General features: G+C 40.1%; 1 protein-coding gene across 2 annotated transcripts in view; it reads left to right on the forward strand.

Moving 5' to 3' along the window:
* Nucleotides 1-16,885, forward strand: part of arid1b (AT-rich interactive domain 1B) — a 400,911-nt gene that overhangs the window by 131,620 nt on the left and 252,406 nt on the right. For both annotated transcript variants that reach the window (XM_057859493.1, XM_057859494.1), the window contains one exon: nt 2,525-2,677. In XM_057859493.1, coding sequence (XP_057715476.1) covers nt 2,525-2,677 — 153 coding nt within the window. The remainder of the gene's footprint in view (nt 1-2,524; nt 2,678-16,885) is intronic.

Here is a 16,885-nt window from a genome sequence, read left to right on the forward strand (position 1 = left end):
AATCCTTTTTTTATCGGCCTATTTTTGTTGTTGTTGTTGTTGTTAATCGGCCAATGGCCGATGTTGGAAAAAGATCCATTTATTGGACATCTAATTTCACCCATAATCACCCCTCATCTAAAAGACCAATACTTACCCACTGACACAACTACTCACCACTTGAACCAACTAAAATAGCTTGAAATATTAAATTTTGGGCATTTTCAACGCACATTATGGTGCCTACCCTATCAAATGAGATTAAAGGTTATTAAAAATCTCAGTAAGTTACAGATGTCAAACTAACTAAGCCTTTTCCCTAGCCAAAACAGCATGTTAAAATGCACGTCTCATTAAAAAATAGCACATCAATACATATAATCACATAGGTTTGTAAGTACGAAGTGCATTTTAGGTATTTTAGGGTGTCACAAAAGTTGTGTGTGTGCGCGTGCCTGTGCGTCTGACGTTACCCTGGCTAGCAGTAATGAATCCAGTAGAGCTGTTGGCACGAGCAAAGCCACGCTATTAACCTCTCTGCCAACGAGACTGATCTCACACTGTCTGTCTCGAAGGCCTAATGACACACTCACACAGTGAGTGCTACACATGCACACACTAACCTGTCCTTTCTAATCAAATTCCCATTGAAGTGGAATGTGTTCTATATTGCCTAATCAGCTCTATGCAAAACATCATTGTGACAACATCCATAGACGATTTCTTTTCACCACTTTCTCAAAGGAGTTACCCTTCAGAACTATTTCACATGTGTTAATCTCCATTTGTCGTAGAGAACCGCATCATATATCAGCACATCTATCACATTTAACTGGACTTTAATGTGTGGATTTCCAGGCTAATATAATTCACAATAAAACTACAAATGTGCAGCATGTGCTTTTGAGCTTCTAAGACCTTAGTAATTGTTACATCATGCTCATGACTGTACATAGATATAAATCATTCTTGGACTTTTCCTCTTTGTAAAGAAGATATAAGGGGGCCTTTCAGAGTTTATCTCGCTGAGGTAGACGTGAACTATGAGCTCTGCGCCGACTACAAATTGCAGTTCAAGCACTGTCTTTTTAATGACATTTTGGCAGTGCTGTTGGTAGGATGCCGTAAACGATGGAATAACAAAGTCACATGACATGATGGGAAAAATATGACATGAAAATTGCTGTCATATTGCTTTACCGCCAGCTGTAAATGATGTTTAGTCATCTGTTTTGATTTTATGTATGTGTGTGTCTGTGTGTGAGAGACAATCCACACCTCCGCTGAAATCCTTAGAGTGAGTGAGGGAACACCTGGCTGTGTCTGTAGTCATAACAAATGACAAGCAAGGATTAAGACTACATTTGTGTGTGTGCCAGCCTCTCATTCTCATATTCTCTCCCATAACCGGCACGTAATGCGGCGGCAGTGCTTGGCAAGCCACTCTCTAACTGCACCGCCCTGCAAGGCCCCAGCTCATCCGCATGTCCCTCATTAGTGTTACGTTCTAGGACGGGCGCGCCACACAATCCGATACATCTCATCCCAGCTGTGATCCGACCGAGATGGAGATAATTTGAAGAGGATGACACATTTGGCGAGCCAGAGGACATTGCGTTAGAGTTCTTTGCAGCATGAGTTCATTAGGCACAGGACTGCTGGGAGTCCGTCGTCAGACTGGTCGAGCTAAATTGAGATCCTTGAGCCAAGGGACATTCGGATAAATTGGAAAATGGGTACAAGCCCATTTGTGCTGCCCCGTGTGGGATGTTTGTGTGTATATTATTTTCTTCCACCATTCACATTGTAGTTGATGCTGCTCAAACACTCCCCTATGTGACTGAAAGGTAAAGTGTATGCTTCTTTACCATACAGGCACCTGTTGGGCTATTTAGCTCACTAGTAGCTGACAACATATCTTGACAGCGTTTATTTTAATGGGAATTTTTTTTTTTTCCCCAAATCAACAGAAAATGACTAGATATCAATAGGACGTTTCTCCCAAATGTCCCCGATTGCATTGCCGCTTAAGGAGGGTGATGCGATTGTCGTCCATGGACGTCCAAACTTCCCATTCATTTCCAATGGCATTTCTTCATGATTGTTCATTCTATTGATGCCAATGTACTTGGATTCCATTGACGCTTATGTAAGTTGATACCACTGACGTCCATGGACGTCCAAAATTTTTGCCATTCATTTTCAATGGGAATTTTTTTTTTTTCCCCAAATCAACAGAAAATGACCAGATATCAATAGGACGTGTACCCCAAGTGTCCCCGATTGCATTGACGCTTATGGAGGGTGCTGCCATTGACGGCCATGGACGTCCAAATTTCCCATTCATTTCTAATGGCATTTAATTAGTTTAATGCCCTTGATAGGCATGTTTGTCCATTCTAGTGATAGCCGTGGGTGGGGCTAAGATCTGTATAGCCACACAGGAAAGACCAGGTGTAATTTCTCCCGAAATTGCAGTTTCTAGTTTTAAAGTGAATGTTGACCCAAATAATTCCCCGTTCTGTGTGGTATTTTGCAATGGCAGGTGGCGCCCTACAGCCAACAGGGGATGGCCAGCTATAGCCAGCAGCAGCAACAGGCAGGCCAGCAGGGAACTCCACCCTATTTTAGTCCACCGCAACAGACACCTTCTGGACCTAACCAGAGCCCTTACCTGCAGTCACGACCACCGCCACAGGTAACAACACAGTTACATACACACTCACCACCACTATGATACATCTGCATTTCCTAATCATAACTAAACATTGCAAGCAAACATTCTCTGCATTCATGATGAGAAATAGTCATCTACAGTAATCCGTCATTTTTCGCCATTAATGGGGACCAGAACAGTTTGCCCCAACCCTCTAAAAAAAATTATTTGATAAAAAATATATATACGTATTTATTTATTTATTTATTTCGCAATTAATGGGGACCAGAACCCGCCGCGATAAGTGAAAAACCACATTGTTGCGCCCCCCCAATTTTTTTTTCTTTTCCAGATCTATCATTGGAAAGAGATACATATAAGACGTATTTTTAAGCACCTAAATGTAATATTTATTATAATGTTACTGTCCCATAGAATTATTATTAAACAAGAAAAAAAAGTAGACACCCAATCTATTTAAAAAGAGTAAAAAAAAAAAATGCTTGTCTTTATTAAACGCTTCATTGAGTGTCCACTCAAATCCGCTCCAGCTGCTGATTTACACACAATGAGTTGCCACGGCAACTGTTTAACAAGTTAAATGATGATTGACGCATTAATGCATGAGGCGCTTTGAAGGTCGAGTCTTTCGCAAGATCAAAGTTTAACTGTCTGTCAATCATCGTTTACTTTAATAAGCAACTCCAGTTCACTCTCTGACAAACATAGAGCAGGGAGAGGGAGGGAGGGAGGAAGGGAGCGAGCGTGAAGCCTGAGTTATGCTCCTGCGTTGCGGTGACGGCGAAGTGACTACGGCGTCAATGAGCATTCGATAGTTCTGCGGTGAGGGAACGCGTTGCTGTGTAATTCACCGCCAAGCCACTGGGGGGGGTGTTATGTTTGTACGGTTTTGGGGCATGCTTCTTGACTTCCTCTAGTCTAGTTTAATTAGGAAAAATGACGAACACAAGATGGAAGGCTTGAATGTGGATCTTGAGCTCATCAACATTGAATAAATGTTGATCATACAAATGTTGAGGGCAGGCGACGCAGAAGTTTCGTGGCGGTCTGGCCGACTTTTGATGCCGCACAGAGAGTTCTAGCCTAGGGTGGAAACCAGCAAGCTGTGGCGGCTAGCTTTAAATTGGCGTCGAGCACTGCGTCCAGCGTTTTGTCCTCGAGCCCGATTTGTTTGCCATGTCCTACAACTAGCCAGTGGGAAGCCATAGCAGATTTCTGGCGGCTATGGAACTTCCCAAACTGTGTTGGAAGCCTTAATGTTAACGTTATCATAAAAGCACCGAGGCACTCTCAATCACTGATGATGTATTGAGTGTGAACTGTCTGTTGTTGAAAATTAAACACCATAACAACTCTTTTGACACCAAACCTGTGCTTTATTCTTCATATACTCGAAGTGTGACAAGTAAACAAGATAACGACTCACAGAAAACATATGCACACAATAAATTATGAAGTGCACCAAACAAAATAGGACATAAAGTGATAAAAAGCTGGCAGTTTTTTGGCCGACTGGGTCACCGCTCTGTGTGGCTATTCGATTCCGAACACACACATACTTGTCTCGGTGGTTCTTCAATTTTTTTTTAATTCAAACGCTGGCTGATCTCCAGCCTCATATTTTCAGCAATCTCCTCCTACGAATTGCTTACCATATGGCAATCTTCATAATGTCTTGACAAGACATTGAGTTGTCGTACTTGCTCTTCGTTGGCTTGGTCCATTTTTGCATGTAGCAAGATAATGTCACGCTGAACCGGAAACAACAGTCCTGAGCGGATCAATCACTGTCCATTTGCGCCACGTCACACGCGTTGACGCGATGCGAAGTCAGAAAATTGGGAAGGAGCAACAGAGGCTACGGCGGAGGGTCGTAAATCGGGTCTTCCTTGACGGTGCAGGTCTGACACGGAAGCATAACTCGGCCTTGAGACTGCGCTATCGGCTCGGGACAGCTCATCTGTATTTTATTATGATTTTTTTTTTTTAATTGAAAAAAAATCAGCGATGCACTGAGGGCGCAAAGTTTGAAGCACGAAGTAGCGAGGGATAACTGTACATATATTTAAAAAATTACATTAAAAACATCGACGTAAACAGTATTTATTTGCATTTATTTACATATTGTATACTTCATACATACAGCAAAGTACAGTCTTTACTAGGGATGTCCCAATCCGATCACGTGATCAAAAATTAGATCAGAATTGGGTGAAAAGGATTGGGTTTTTAATTTACAAAAAATATTTATGTATGTTGCCTTTCACTCTCCCTCCTGCTGTTTTTCTTGGTCAGCAGTGCCCTGGAGTTAGCTATTTAAAGGTAACAACGATTGACAGGTTTGTTGTTATGGTCCGCAAATGCGGATCACAAGGTTGGAAACCAAAGCAAACAACAAGGTAGGTGTTCAAAAAGGTGTATTTTATACAAGCAAAACACGCGACCGCAAAATACAGTGATAACAAAAAGGGACCCTGACAACAAGTCGACGGGGATCGCAAAACTAACCCGAGGGTAAACTAAGGTGGTAGACAAATAAGCCAGCAAGGTAACAACAAACCAATCCAAAAAAAAAAAACTGAACTCAAATACCTGCAGAAGGTATAGGATTCCAAATGAGGGCGGCAGATAAACAAACCAAGGCAGTGGTGCGTCCAGGGAACACCGCCCTCAGGTAACATAGACCCGGGTTCAAAAATATGTGATCGGGACATCCCTACTTATGGAGTCACTCAGTGATGCGTGGGGGAAATTTGGTTCACCTCCTGGATGTCATGGCGGCCCACTCACAAGTATGTAGCTGGAATATGATGCTTCATTTGCGGGTAAAAAGTTAAATTCTCCTAGAGATGTTGGAGGTTTGTAGCTGTTAAAGCAGGTAAAAATGGAGAAAAGTAGCGCTGAACATCTCCTCGGAGGTTGTAGAGGTGTAAAAATAAGCCTTGAGGTCTTTTTGTTGAAATCCTTGCGTAAAACAAGATAGAACAAGGTAAAATTATGAGTGAGGTTACGATGTGCAGCTCACGGGATAAAGCCACTATTATTGGCCGGTAAGTTTGTCAATTACTATAGTTGAGATCCTGCTGGTGCGCAGCCAATGAGCACACGGAATTAAGCCACTCTTGTTGACGATCTCGTGTTGTCGGTCATAGTAGGGGCTAGAGCAGGGCAGTAAACCGAAAATTTACCGTTACCGAAATTCTTCACGATGACCAACGTAATTTTGACCATGTCGGTAAATTCGGTAATTTAATAAAAGAAGAAAATATAGTCTTTTCATCCCGCTTTGACTCTGTGTTGTTCGGCTATGTTCATTCCCCTTTAAGAAAACAGACAGTGTGCTTACGTTTGGAGTCACATGGGTTTCAGGAAGCCAATCAAACAGAAGCCCGGTAGGCTAACGCTAGCAGCTAACGCTAGCGGCTAACGCTACAAGTAAACGGGATGAAGTCGGGCTTAAGTTAGCTTCGTCAAACTTTCACCCGACATTAAGTAAACTCTTGACGGGTTCCAGGTAGGGATGGAAAAACCGAGGCTTTCTGAAACAATGAACCACTTTTAAGACAATTGCCCTAAATTGAATCACTGTTTGACACACTGCAAGAGCCCCATCTACTGGATAAACAGTGCACGTTTCTTTTTAAAAGTAAAGTTGACAAATTGCCTCAGCATTACATATCTTTAATAGAATTAAGTGGATGTCGTCTATTTCAACCAGGAGATCGTGTCGTTATTAAGTGTGATTTACACAATTAAAGTTGACCTCTTTAAGCCTGTGTCATTGCTTTTGTCTGTGAAGATGTGTTCAAAGCAGTATTTGTAATACACGACAGTGCTAGTCTTGTAAGTGGCTCGTCCTAGATGACGGGGAGTAACTATGTATTGTTTATTTTTTGTAAAAATTACAGTACAGTAAGCACAGTGCTTGGGAACAGGAATGTTATTTATTGCATACTGTAAGGATTTCCAAAATCATAAGATGTAAATAATTGAGGGCGGCACGGTGGCTTAGTGGTTAGCACATCTGCCTCACAGTTCTGAGATCAAGGGTTCAATCCCGGGCTTCGGCTTTCCTGTGTGGAGGTTGCATGTTCTCCCCGTGCCTGCGTGGGTTTCCTCCCAAAGACATGCATGGTAGGCTGATTGAACACTCTAAATTGTCTGTAGGTATGAGTGTGTGCGTGAATGGTTGTATGTCTCCTTGTGCCCTGCGATTGGCTGGCAACCAGTTCAGGGCGTCCCCTGCCTACTGCCCGTAGTTGGCTGGGATAGGCTCCAGCACCTCCGCGACCCTCGTGAGGAAAAGCGGCATGGAAAATGAATGAATGAATAAATAATTGAGCCGAATAAAAGAAAGGAAAGGTTTGTGAAACATTTTATTTTTTAATTAAGTATAATTTCTGGGGGGCGGGTGGATGTGTCATATTTGTATCTATTCTAAATATCTAAACGTATGCCATTATTTAATGTATAACAATGCGGAATGAATTTAATGAAATTCAAGTGATGATATTTTTCAAGGCTCACACAAGAATTCTTATTGTTTACAAGATTTTTTTTAATACTTAATGTCTAGACTGCATGTGCAATTGTTAAATTGAAAGCTGGTAAATAAATTTAATGAGAAACTTAATTTGTATTCCATGCATTGATTCAAATTTTCAAATTATATAACAGTTTGCTTGGGCGAATTTATCGTCATTTATCGTTATCGAGGTAAATCTGCTCAATTTATCGGGATACGTACTTAAGGCCATATCGCCCAGCCCTAGTAGGGGCTACTGCTCATTGGACTTGTCATGTGTCAATCTTGCACCAGGAACCAATCACATGCCTCGGATGAGTGCCTGTGGGTATGTACAAAGCTCTTGAGTCATGCACAGTATGTTTCGCTGCTGCAAAGCATTTTCTCTTGCGCCTCAAAATGAAACCACACATATTTTTTCATTTAATTTTTTTATGAATACTTTTTTAAAACCCCGCGTTCAACTGAAACCGCAAATTGCGAAGTGCAAATTGGCGAGGGATCTCTGTAATTGCTTTTTTTGACCATTTATCTGGTATTACACTGGCCAACATTTATTTTTTTCCATTTTATGTAGCATAAGTTGTTTTTTATTGACTGATTCTATACAAGTTATGGTCATTGATTTCAAACCTACTATGAGTTTTTTTTTCCCTGCATGCTTTGGTTTTCATGCAATTGACATTTTTGGTAATCATATATACCGTATTTTTCGCACTACACACTCAGTATAAGTCGCACCAGCCATAAAATGCCCAACGAAGAGGAAAAAAACATATATAAGACGCACCGGAGTATAAGTCACATTTGGGGGGAAATTTACTTGATAAAATCCAACACATAGAACAGATATGTCATCTTGAAAGGCAAATTAAAATGAAAATACAATTAAGAACAACATGCTGAATAAGTGTACCGTGTACAGTGCATGAACAACGAAATGTGAATATAATGTCCTCACCAGGACGCTACGGCTCGGTCCTGGCTATACAGTGAGCTAAACTCCCAAATGACGATGCCGGACGTCTGTATACTGTAATTTGCTGAATCAATTTCGTCCATGATACCAAACAGGTTCGCATCAACGTAAATAAATGATAAATAGGTGGTATTAGAGCAATGACACAAATGGTTAGCATGCGTTCGCTAGCATTAGCACATCGTTCAAAGAACTACACAACTGGCTCTAAGTGTCCGATCGCTGGTGGAAAACACATAACAACAACAGAAAAGATGATAAACACAGGCGTTGCCTCTGTAGAGATATTTTACAAGCATAAACAATGAACGTAGGTTCGCAGCCGAGTTTCTCTCTCTCTCGCTCTCTCTCTCTCTCTCTCTCTCGCCCACTCGCTCAGAGACGCTGCATAGCTGTCCGTCTTCTTCTGGCATGTGAGCGCTCTTCTTCGCGTAAGCAAGTGCGAGTGCGTCCCCACTTGGGCGTGAAAGCGCCACAAACTAAAAGCATATATTTCAATATAAAAAAGTCAATAATACAAATACAAACCATCAGTGTCAACCCAAAACACCAAAATAACATGTGAAATGATATCATTATGTGTTAATAATTTCACACATAAGTCGCTCTTGAGTATAAGTCACACCGCCAGCCAAACTAGTCCGAAAAATATGGTCAGTGATATTTATACAAATTTTTAGCATATTTTCACCCAATACCAGTTTCTTTTCATTCTTTGACATAGTTTTAAATACATTTTTTTCTGAATCGTTGTCAGCATTAGCTTGTCGCAGATGACTCATTTTCACATATCGGAGTACTTTGGCAGCAGTACAGGGTGACCCCAAAAAAAGTTTACACTGCCCTAATACAACTTAAATGCCATGTTTATTCATCTTAGAATTAGAATTTAATCGCAAATTACACATTATTGTAAAGAACATGTACAGTACACTCTATTTTTCAATGTGTCCTCCCTTAAGTGTCACAACAGCCTCCAGGCGCCTGCGGAACGGTTGACATGTCTTTTTTATGTAGAATGCTGTCATCTTTTCCCAAGATCTAACAATGGACCTCTCCAAGGCTGCCACATAAGTTTGTGGCTTCTTACAGGCACTGTCCTCCACAGTTGCCCATATGCTATAATCCAGGGGATTGAGATCTGGACTCTGGGGTGACCACATATCACCTTGTGAATCAACTTTTTGGTCCACACAGATCGGGTTTTCCAGACCCAGGTTTTCGTGAGGCTGTTCCAGTATCTTTCAGCTTCTTTTTAACTTTGTAGACTGCACATCTGGATATTCTCAGATTTGCTGCAATCTCAGTAGGTGTCAGACCGGCACGCAGCAATTCAGGTACAGCTAAAGTTTTCTTCATTTTCAGCAGAAGCACAGGAATTGTAGAGACGAGAGATTACCAGCTGCATTGAGTGACCTTAATGAATCACTTAAGCATGACAACCTATTTAGATATGTTTCAATGGCTTTTAAACAAGCAGTCAACTGAGTGTAAACTTTTTTTTGGGTCACCCTGTACAGTACTGTGAATGTCACATTTTTTCTATTGTTGGTCTCCTGTGTCTGCAGTTGTCTAAAACATTGCATGTCTTGCAGATTGTATGTATAAATCAGTGTGAGGATGTAAATTCATTCTGCTTGTTTGAATTGTACTAGAAGGCTGTACATCGAAATGTTTAGACAATACTCTGCTTCTAACATAACGGGAGCATTTAAGGCCCATAGAAACATATTTGGATGCATTGAGAGCCTTGACCTGATTATTTTGGTTTTAGTTTAATTTACGTTACTTTCTGTTGGAGGAAGTTTGTGCGTATGTGGCAAAAACTAGTTGGTTCTAACCTTGTGAACGAGCATACAGTGCCTTGCAAAAGTATTCCGCCCCCTTGAATCTTGCAACCTTTCGCCACATTTCAGGCTTCAAACATGAAGATATGAAATTTATTTTTTTTGTCAAGAATCAACAACAAGTGGGACACACTCGTGAAGTGGAACCACATTTATTGGATAATTTAAACTTTTTTAACAAATAAAAAACTGAAAAGTGGGGCGTGCAATATTATTCGGCCCCTTTACTTTCAGTGCAGCAAACTCACTCCAGAAGTTCAGTGAGGATCTCTGAATGATCCAATGTTGTCCTAAATGACCGATGATGATAAATGGAATCCACCTGTGTGTAATCAAGTCTCCGTATAAATGCACCTGCTCTGTGATAGTCTCAGTGTTCTGTTTAAAGTGAAGAGAGCATTATGAAAACCAAGGAACACACCAAGGCAGGTCCGAGATACTGTTGTGGAGAAGTTTAAAGCCGGATGTGGATACAAAAAGATTTCCCAAGCTTTAAACATCTCAAGGAGCATTGTGCAAGCCATCATATTGAAATGGAAGGAGCATCAGACCACTGCAAATCTACCAAGACCCGGCCGTCCTTCCAAACTTTCTTCTCAAACAAGGAGAAAACTGATCAGAGATGCAGCCAAGAGGCCCATGATCACTCTGGATGAACTGCAGAGATCTACAGCTGAGGTGGGAGAGTCTGTCCATAGGACAACAATCAGTCGTACACTGCACAAATCTGGCCTTTATGGAAGAGTGGCAAGGAGAAAGCCATTTCTCAAAGATATCCATAAAAAGTCTCGTTTAAAGTTTGCCACAAGCCACCTGGGAGACACACCAAACATGTGGAAGAAGGTGCTCTGGTCAGATGAAACCAAAATTGAACTTTTTGGCCACAATGCAAAATGATATGTTTGGCGTAAAAGCAACACAGCTCATCACCCTGAACACACCATCCCCACTGTCAAACATGGTGGTGGCAGCATCATGGTTTGGGCCTGCTTTTCTTCAGCAGGGACAGGGAAGATGGTTAAAATTGTCGGGAAGATGGATGCAGCCAAATACAGGAACATTCTGGAAGAAAACCTGTTGGTATCTGCACAAGACCTGAGACTGGGACGGAGATTTATCTTCCAACAGGACAATGATCCAAAACATAAAGCCAAATCTACAATGGAATGGTTCAAAAATAAACGTATCCAGGTGTTAGAATGGCCAAGTCAAAGTCCAGACCTGAATCCAATCGAGAATCTGTGGAAAGAGCTGAAGACTGCTGTTCACAAACACTCTCCATCCAACCTCACTGAGCTCGAGCTGTTTTGCAAGGAAGAATGGGCAAGAATGTCAGTCTCTCGATGTGCAAAACTGATAGAAACATACCCCAAGCGACTTGCAGCTGTAATTGGAGCAAAAGGTGGCGCTACAAAGTATTAACGCAAGGGGGCCAAATAATATTGCACGCCCCACTTTTCAGTGTTTTATTTGTTAAAAAAGTTTGAATTATCCAATAAATTTTGTTCCACTTCACGATTGTGTCCCACTTGTTGTTGATTCTTGACAAAAAATTAAAATTTTATATCTTTATGTTTGAAGCCTGAAATGTGGCGAAATGTTGCAAGGTTCAAGGGGGCCGAATACTTTTGCAAGGCACTGTATGTTTGTCTTTCCTGGATGTTCTATTGTATTTCATTTAGTGATTTAAAATGTAAAACTAATAGTAGTGGTCTTTTAAGGGCGATAATGATCATTTATTTGATACAATTAGGATTTTACCACAAAGCATTTGGCATGAAGAGTTTCCAGGGGACTATTATTTTTGGATGTTGATGTACAATTGGAAAATACAGAATGAGGCAGTTGTTTCTACTAGGAGTGGGAACCTCTTGGTACCTCACGATACGATACAATTTGCGATACAAAGCTCACGATAATGATGATCTGACGATATGGCGATACAACGATTATCGATACATTGCTCAGGAATTAATTCTTGGATATTGTACAAATAACTAATAAACAGAAAAACAAGCTGCTGCTGTGAATTGGAATGAGTTTATCACTAGTAAACGTCCAATCCATTTGAACTGGGAGGGTGGCAGCGAATGAACATTCGTTCATTCGCTGCCATCCCTCCCACTTCAAACGGATTGAACGTCAATGGCTGTCAGTGGCAGCCACCGCCAGGCGTGAGGTAATTTTAGGCCATTTAAGGTCATTTACCTGTTGATTTTCAGTTACTTCCTGTTGATTTTGGGGTATTTTATGGGTCACTTCCTGTTTCTTTTGCGTTACAGAACAGGAAATAACCTGGGAAACACCCAAATGAATAGGCAGTGACTTAAACTCAACAGCTAGTGACCTGTAAATGCCCTGAAAATCGGCCAGAATGACTAAATGCTCTGGTTTTGAATGAACAAACGTTCCCAGTCTGAATGGATTGGGCGTCCAGCACCATCAATGCAGCCCTAGAGTTAACTGAGACACTGTTATTTTTGGTAGCAACATGTTTGTTCCTTTTTAATTTTTTTTTTTTTTTTTTTTTTTTTTTTTAGACATCGAGACACCTTTTTAAAACGATATCTCGATTCTTGGCAGGAGCATATCGATAACCTTTTGGGAAAGAAAGTATCACGATATATCATCATTTTGATATTTTGTCACACCCCTAGTTTCTACCCTTACATTTTCCCTCTCAAGTACATACTTTCCTTGTTGTTTGTTGAGCTTTCAACTTGTTTTGGAGTCCGGTGAAGGCTATCCATGTGTTTTCCATCCTTTCTGCAGCCAGTGCGGAATGACTGTGGCCTGGATAAAAACAGAACGAAATGGTGCAGGGAAAAACAACACAGAAAGTTGAGTTTGCGTCCAATAAAATTGGACAGGAAGTAATAGCTAATCAGACAAGAGAGGATGAAGAAAAACAGAGCAATGGACGCAGAATGCCTTGAACTCATTAAAAACATGTACAAGTTGTTGTAGTAAAAGTAAAAAGTATAATAATCTTCTAGCCACAATATTGTGTGTTTATACAAATGCAAGGTATCTGACTACGAGGCCAGAAACAAGCTGCCCACTAGTTACTAGTCACGGACAGCCGTCTCATGTCTCAGATGGAGGGGAAATGTCTAATGTCGTTCTTGCAGTCATCGTTTTACCATAGCTTTAGGTGAGTGCAAATAGTTTCACAGTATTTTTTTTACACACGTTCACAGCAATGATCTTTATATATGAAATATCGTTCTCTGTGTACATGTTAAATTTCGGTAAGATTTTTAAACGCGCAAGGTTTTTACAGTGTGTGGTCTTGGCTAAGTAACGGCAGCCATCTTCATGGATATTTGATGAAAACACCCATAATTTGTTTTGCTGAATTGATCTATGAATAATGAATGAATGGAATTGAATATGAGGTATCCGTTTTGTGAATAAGCGATGTTAAATCAAAACACGGCATTGTATTTGCATGATGGATTTCTATTAATGTGTCATGATTTGTTGCCAAAATGATCAGTCTACACTTATATTGGCATTGGAGCTTGTTTGAATGGTTAAAGAATTTGTCTTATTATTCATCAACTAATTATGTGATTTCAGTATTGGCCATGCATTAGGAAGCCCTTTAAACATTCTTAAAAATTGTGTATGGTTATGTTTAAATCTAATGGCCACAAATTATTACTTTTGTAACCCACGTTAAAAAGTTTTTAATCATTTAAGGTCATTATGTACAACTGAGTATGTTCCCAAAACTTCAAGGATTTAAAACAGACGCACCTTCTTTGCGCTTCTGGCTCGTTTTTCCGTCGCTACTCCCTGGGTGAATGATTGACATACATATTGGAGCAAGTAGCTGGATAGGTACAGTCTTCTTCTTTTGATATTTTAAACACACACATTGACACACATTGTGCAGCCAAGTGAACAAACATTATTCACTCTGCGATCCATTGCTTGGTTGACATTTTGTGATTGCAACAAGGCATTTTCATCATTACCCGATGATGTGGCAGCAATTGACCCATGCTGACATTTATACAGCAGGTACAGTACTCCCACCCGACCATTCTGATTGGCAATAGCTGTTTTTGCACCTCTGCTGATGGGTTCTTTATTGTTGTGTCATGTCAAATGCTACATTGACTCGAGACTGGTTTCTCAGGATTTATCATCGTATTGGGCATGCTAATAATGAGGTAAAATGATAACGTCACGTCACACAATTGTTAACTTTGGAGAAAACAATTGTCGGTTATCCTCTTTGCATAATCGTTTTCACAAACGGAAATGAAGAGATTTTTTCTACATTTCACTTTTGATTTAAGGACATTCATTGAAGAATATGATTGTTAATTTATATTGCTCATTGCATTATACTGAAGGATGTTTTGCCAGTTACAGTAGTTTCATGATCTGATTTCTCAGTATGACGCACTGCTGCTCCACGGTAAAAATATTAAATATTAAACAATACATTTAAATAAAAGTTGAAATATAATTAAAGGATTACCTGATTTGAATGTGTATTTTAATGTTCTGCCCAGTGAGGATGCTATTTTTCATTTGACTTGAATGCAATTTCACTTTTTGCTCTGAGGTTCGACTGTTGTGAGTGCATGTGTGTGTGAGCGTGTGTGTTTTTTAATTTCAAGTAATCAGACAATATTGATTGGTGGAAAAACATGACATTTTTCCACAAACCAAAAAGTTACCTTCCCATTGATTTTAGTTCGAGAGTATTTCAACGTGTGGAAATAATATAAAAAGGCCGTGTGTGCCATTTTGGATTCAAGAGTAAACATGGCTGAAAATTGAACTTACACACTACAGCTGGACAGGATTACAAATAGAGGATTTGGCGAGCTTTCAGATCAAAGCTGTTCTTTTCTCCGAGTAAGTCTGAGCCTTATGTGCCTGTTTTTTGTACGCGTGTCAGCGTGAACACAAATCGGCCGAATGTGCGGCAGCAATTCTAAGCTGTGAAAAGGTCAAATGGTGACCTTTATTTGTGATACGGGACTAAGATGAGGCATGATGTGAGCCACACTGAATAGATTACACACGCGCACACGCACGCCCACACACACGCACACAGAAGACTGTGAACCTCCAACAGATTAGGATGTCATTGTGGTTTAGACCCCTGCTTTTTGACCCGACATTAAATGGAGAAATCCAAGCTGCAGCATTCTTTATGTTGATCTTCAAGAGTTCTGTGCAGCATCCTACAGCCCACTTCACTCCCATTAACCCTAGCCAGAGGAAATCTTCACGCTGATGGAACCATTCCCGCTTCCTTTGACAAAGAATTAGCTCTGCAAGCAAGCACTATTAGCTAGTTTAGTAGCAAATTGAACTGAAAATAGCACATTTCTTTGAGTCTGTTGCACTGCTTTGACCTCATCTGATTGCAAGGAGCAGAAAAGGCTATAAAGATATTTCTCTGGTGTCAATACTCAAAGGGCAGATACAGAAAATACTAAACCAGAATAGAAGTAAGCTTTAAAAAAAAGGGTTTGGGATAGTATCTCTTGTGTACTCTGTTTTTCTTTCTTTTATTGATTTTTCTGTCTATCATCTTTCTTATCCCTATTACTTTTGACATATAACATATTTCTTATTAGGGTCTCTTTCAGTTTTTATTAAGTCCTCCAACAGCCATAAATGCATTTACAGCCTTTAGGGGAAAATGCATTATTTATAGATGTGATGTGACTGTATATGTTGTTAAAGATGCAGCAATCAGAAACAGTTTTGTATCATTCTATAAAAGTTTCTCTAAGATCTTATTAGTTTGTAAAGTAGCATGGCTGGCTGGATCAATTGCCCTCGTGGGTGGTACGCGGCCCACATTGCCCCATCCACGTCCCCTTGAGTACATGTTGTCTAATACTTTCTGCCTCATAAAATGTGAATGAATGAACGAGGGAGCTATAATTTCAAGAATTTTCAGATTATTTTTATGGTGTGTGTCTTTTATTGAGCAGTATACACTTAAGTACGGCAGATCTAAAGACTTGAGACACTGGCCAGCTGCCAAGATTCAACTCATAACAATGTCAGAACATGTTACGGGAGCGCATGTGAATAAATTCAGCACCAAGAAACCTGGAATTTATGTTTATACATACATATAATTATATGTAGTAGAATTCAGACAGTTATTTTATATAATGTTATAAACTGTAAATATGTCACAAAGCTGTATTTATTTATTTATTTATTTGGGGGGGGGGGGGGCGGAGTCTTAGAGGCAAATCATCCCACATGAGATGTATCTTGATTCTAGCAAAGCCCATCCATCTGTGAAACGGATCCTACTGGTCCTTTCCTCTATTGGTCCTATCTATTTCGTGTTTCTGTTGTGACAGTTGCCTCTTGGGACCTCTTTTCAACTGATTGGAGAAGATAAGCTCACTTCATGAAAACTCGCTGAACTGATTCAGAGTCTTTGCCCCACATTTGTGTTAAACACCAAAATGATCCCTCCCTTAAAATAATAATTTGCACAGCTCTCCAACTGCAGTGCATGTGCATATTAGCACTTTTAATTCAGGTTAGCTGTGTCTGAGATTATAGAAGAACAATCATCCATGCAAAAGATTGCTTTGAGAGAACACATTTTTAGTCTGTCGCGAACGCTTGTGTGTTTTTGTCCATAAACAATTCTCTTATAAGAACGGCCTAACATAATGCGCATAGTATAACAGATTACATGTACCACAAGCATTTCTCACGCAGGAAATTAATTAAGACAAAATAACCTCTGCACAAGGTCAGAGATATGGAAATTTTTGATTACTTTGAGTCCAAATCCGCCTTCCACTCTTCTAATCTATTGTATTTATAGTTTTTACATTTTCTCTCGCGAAATACTACTTTGTTGTGGATTA

This window comes from Corythoichthys intestinalis, chromosome 15 (assembly GCF_030265065.1).
Source record: "Corythoichthys intestinalis isolate RoL2023-P3 chromosome 15, ASM3026506v1, whole genome shotgun sequence".
In the NCBI taxonomy this organism is placed as follows: Eukaryota; Metazoa; Chordata; class Actinopteri; order Syngnathiformes; family Syngnathidae; genus Corythoichthys; species Corythoichthys intestinalis.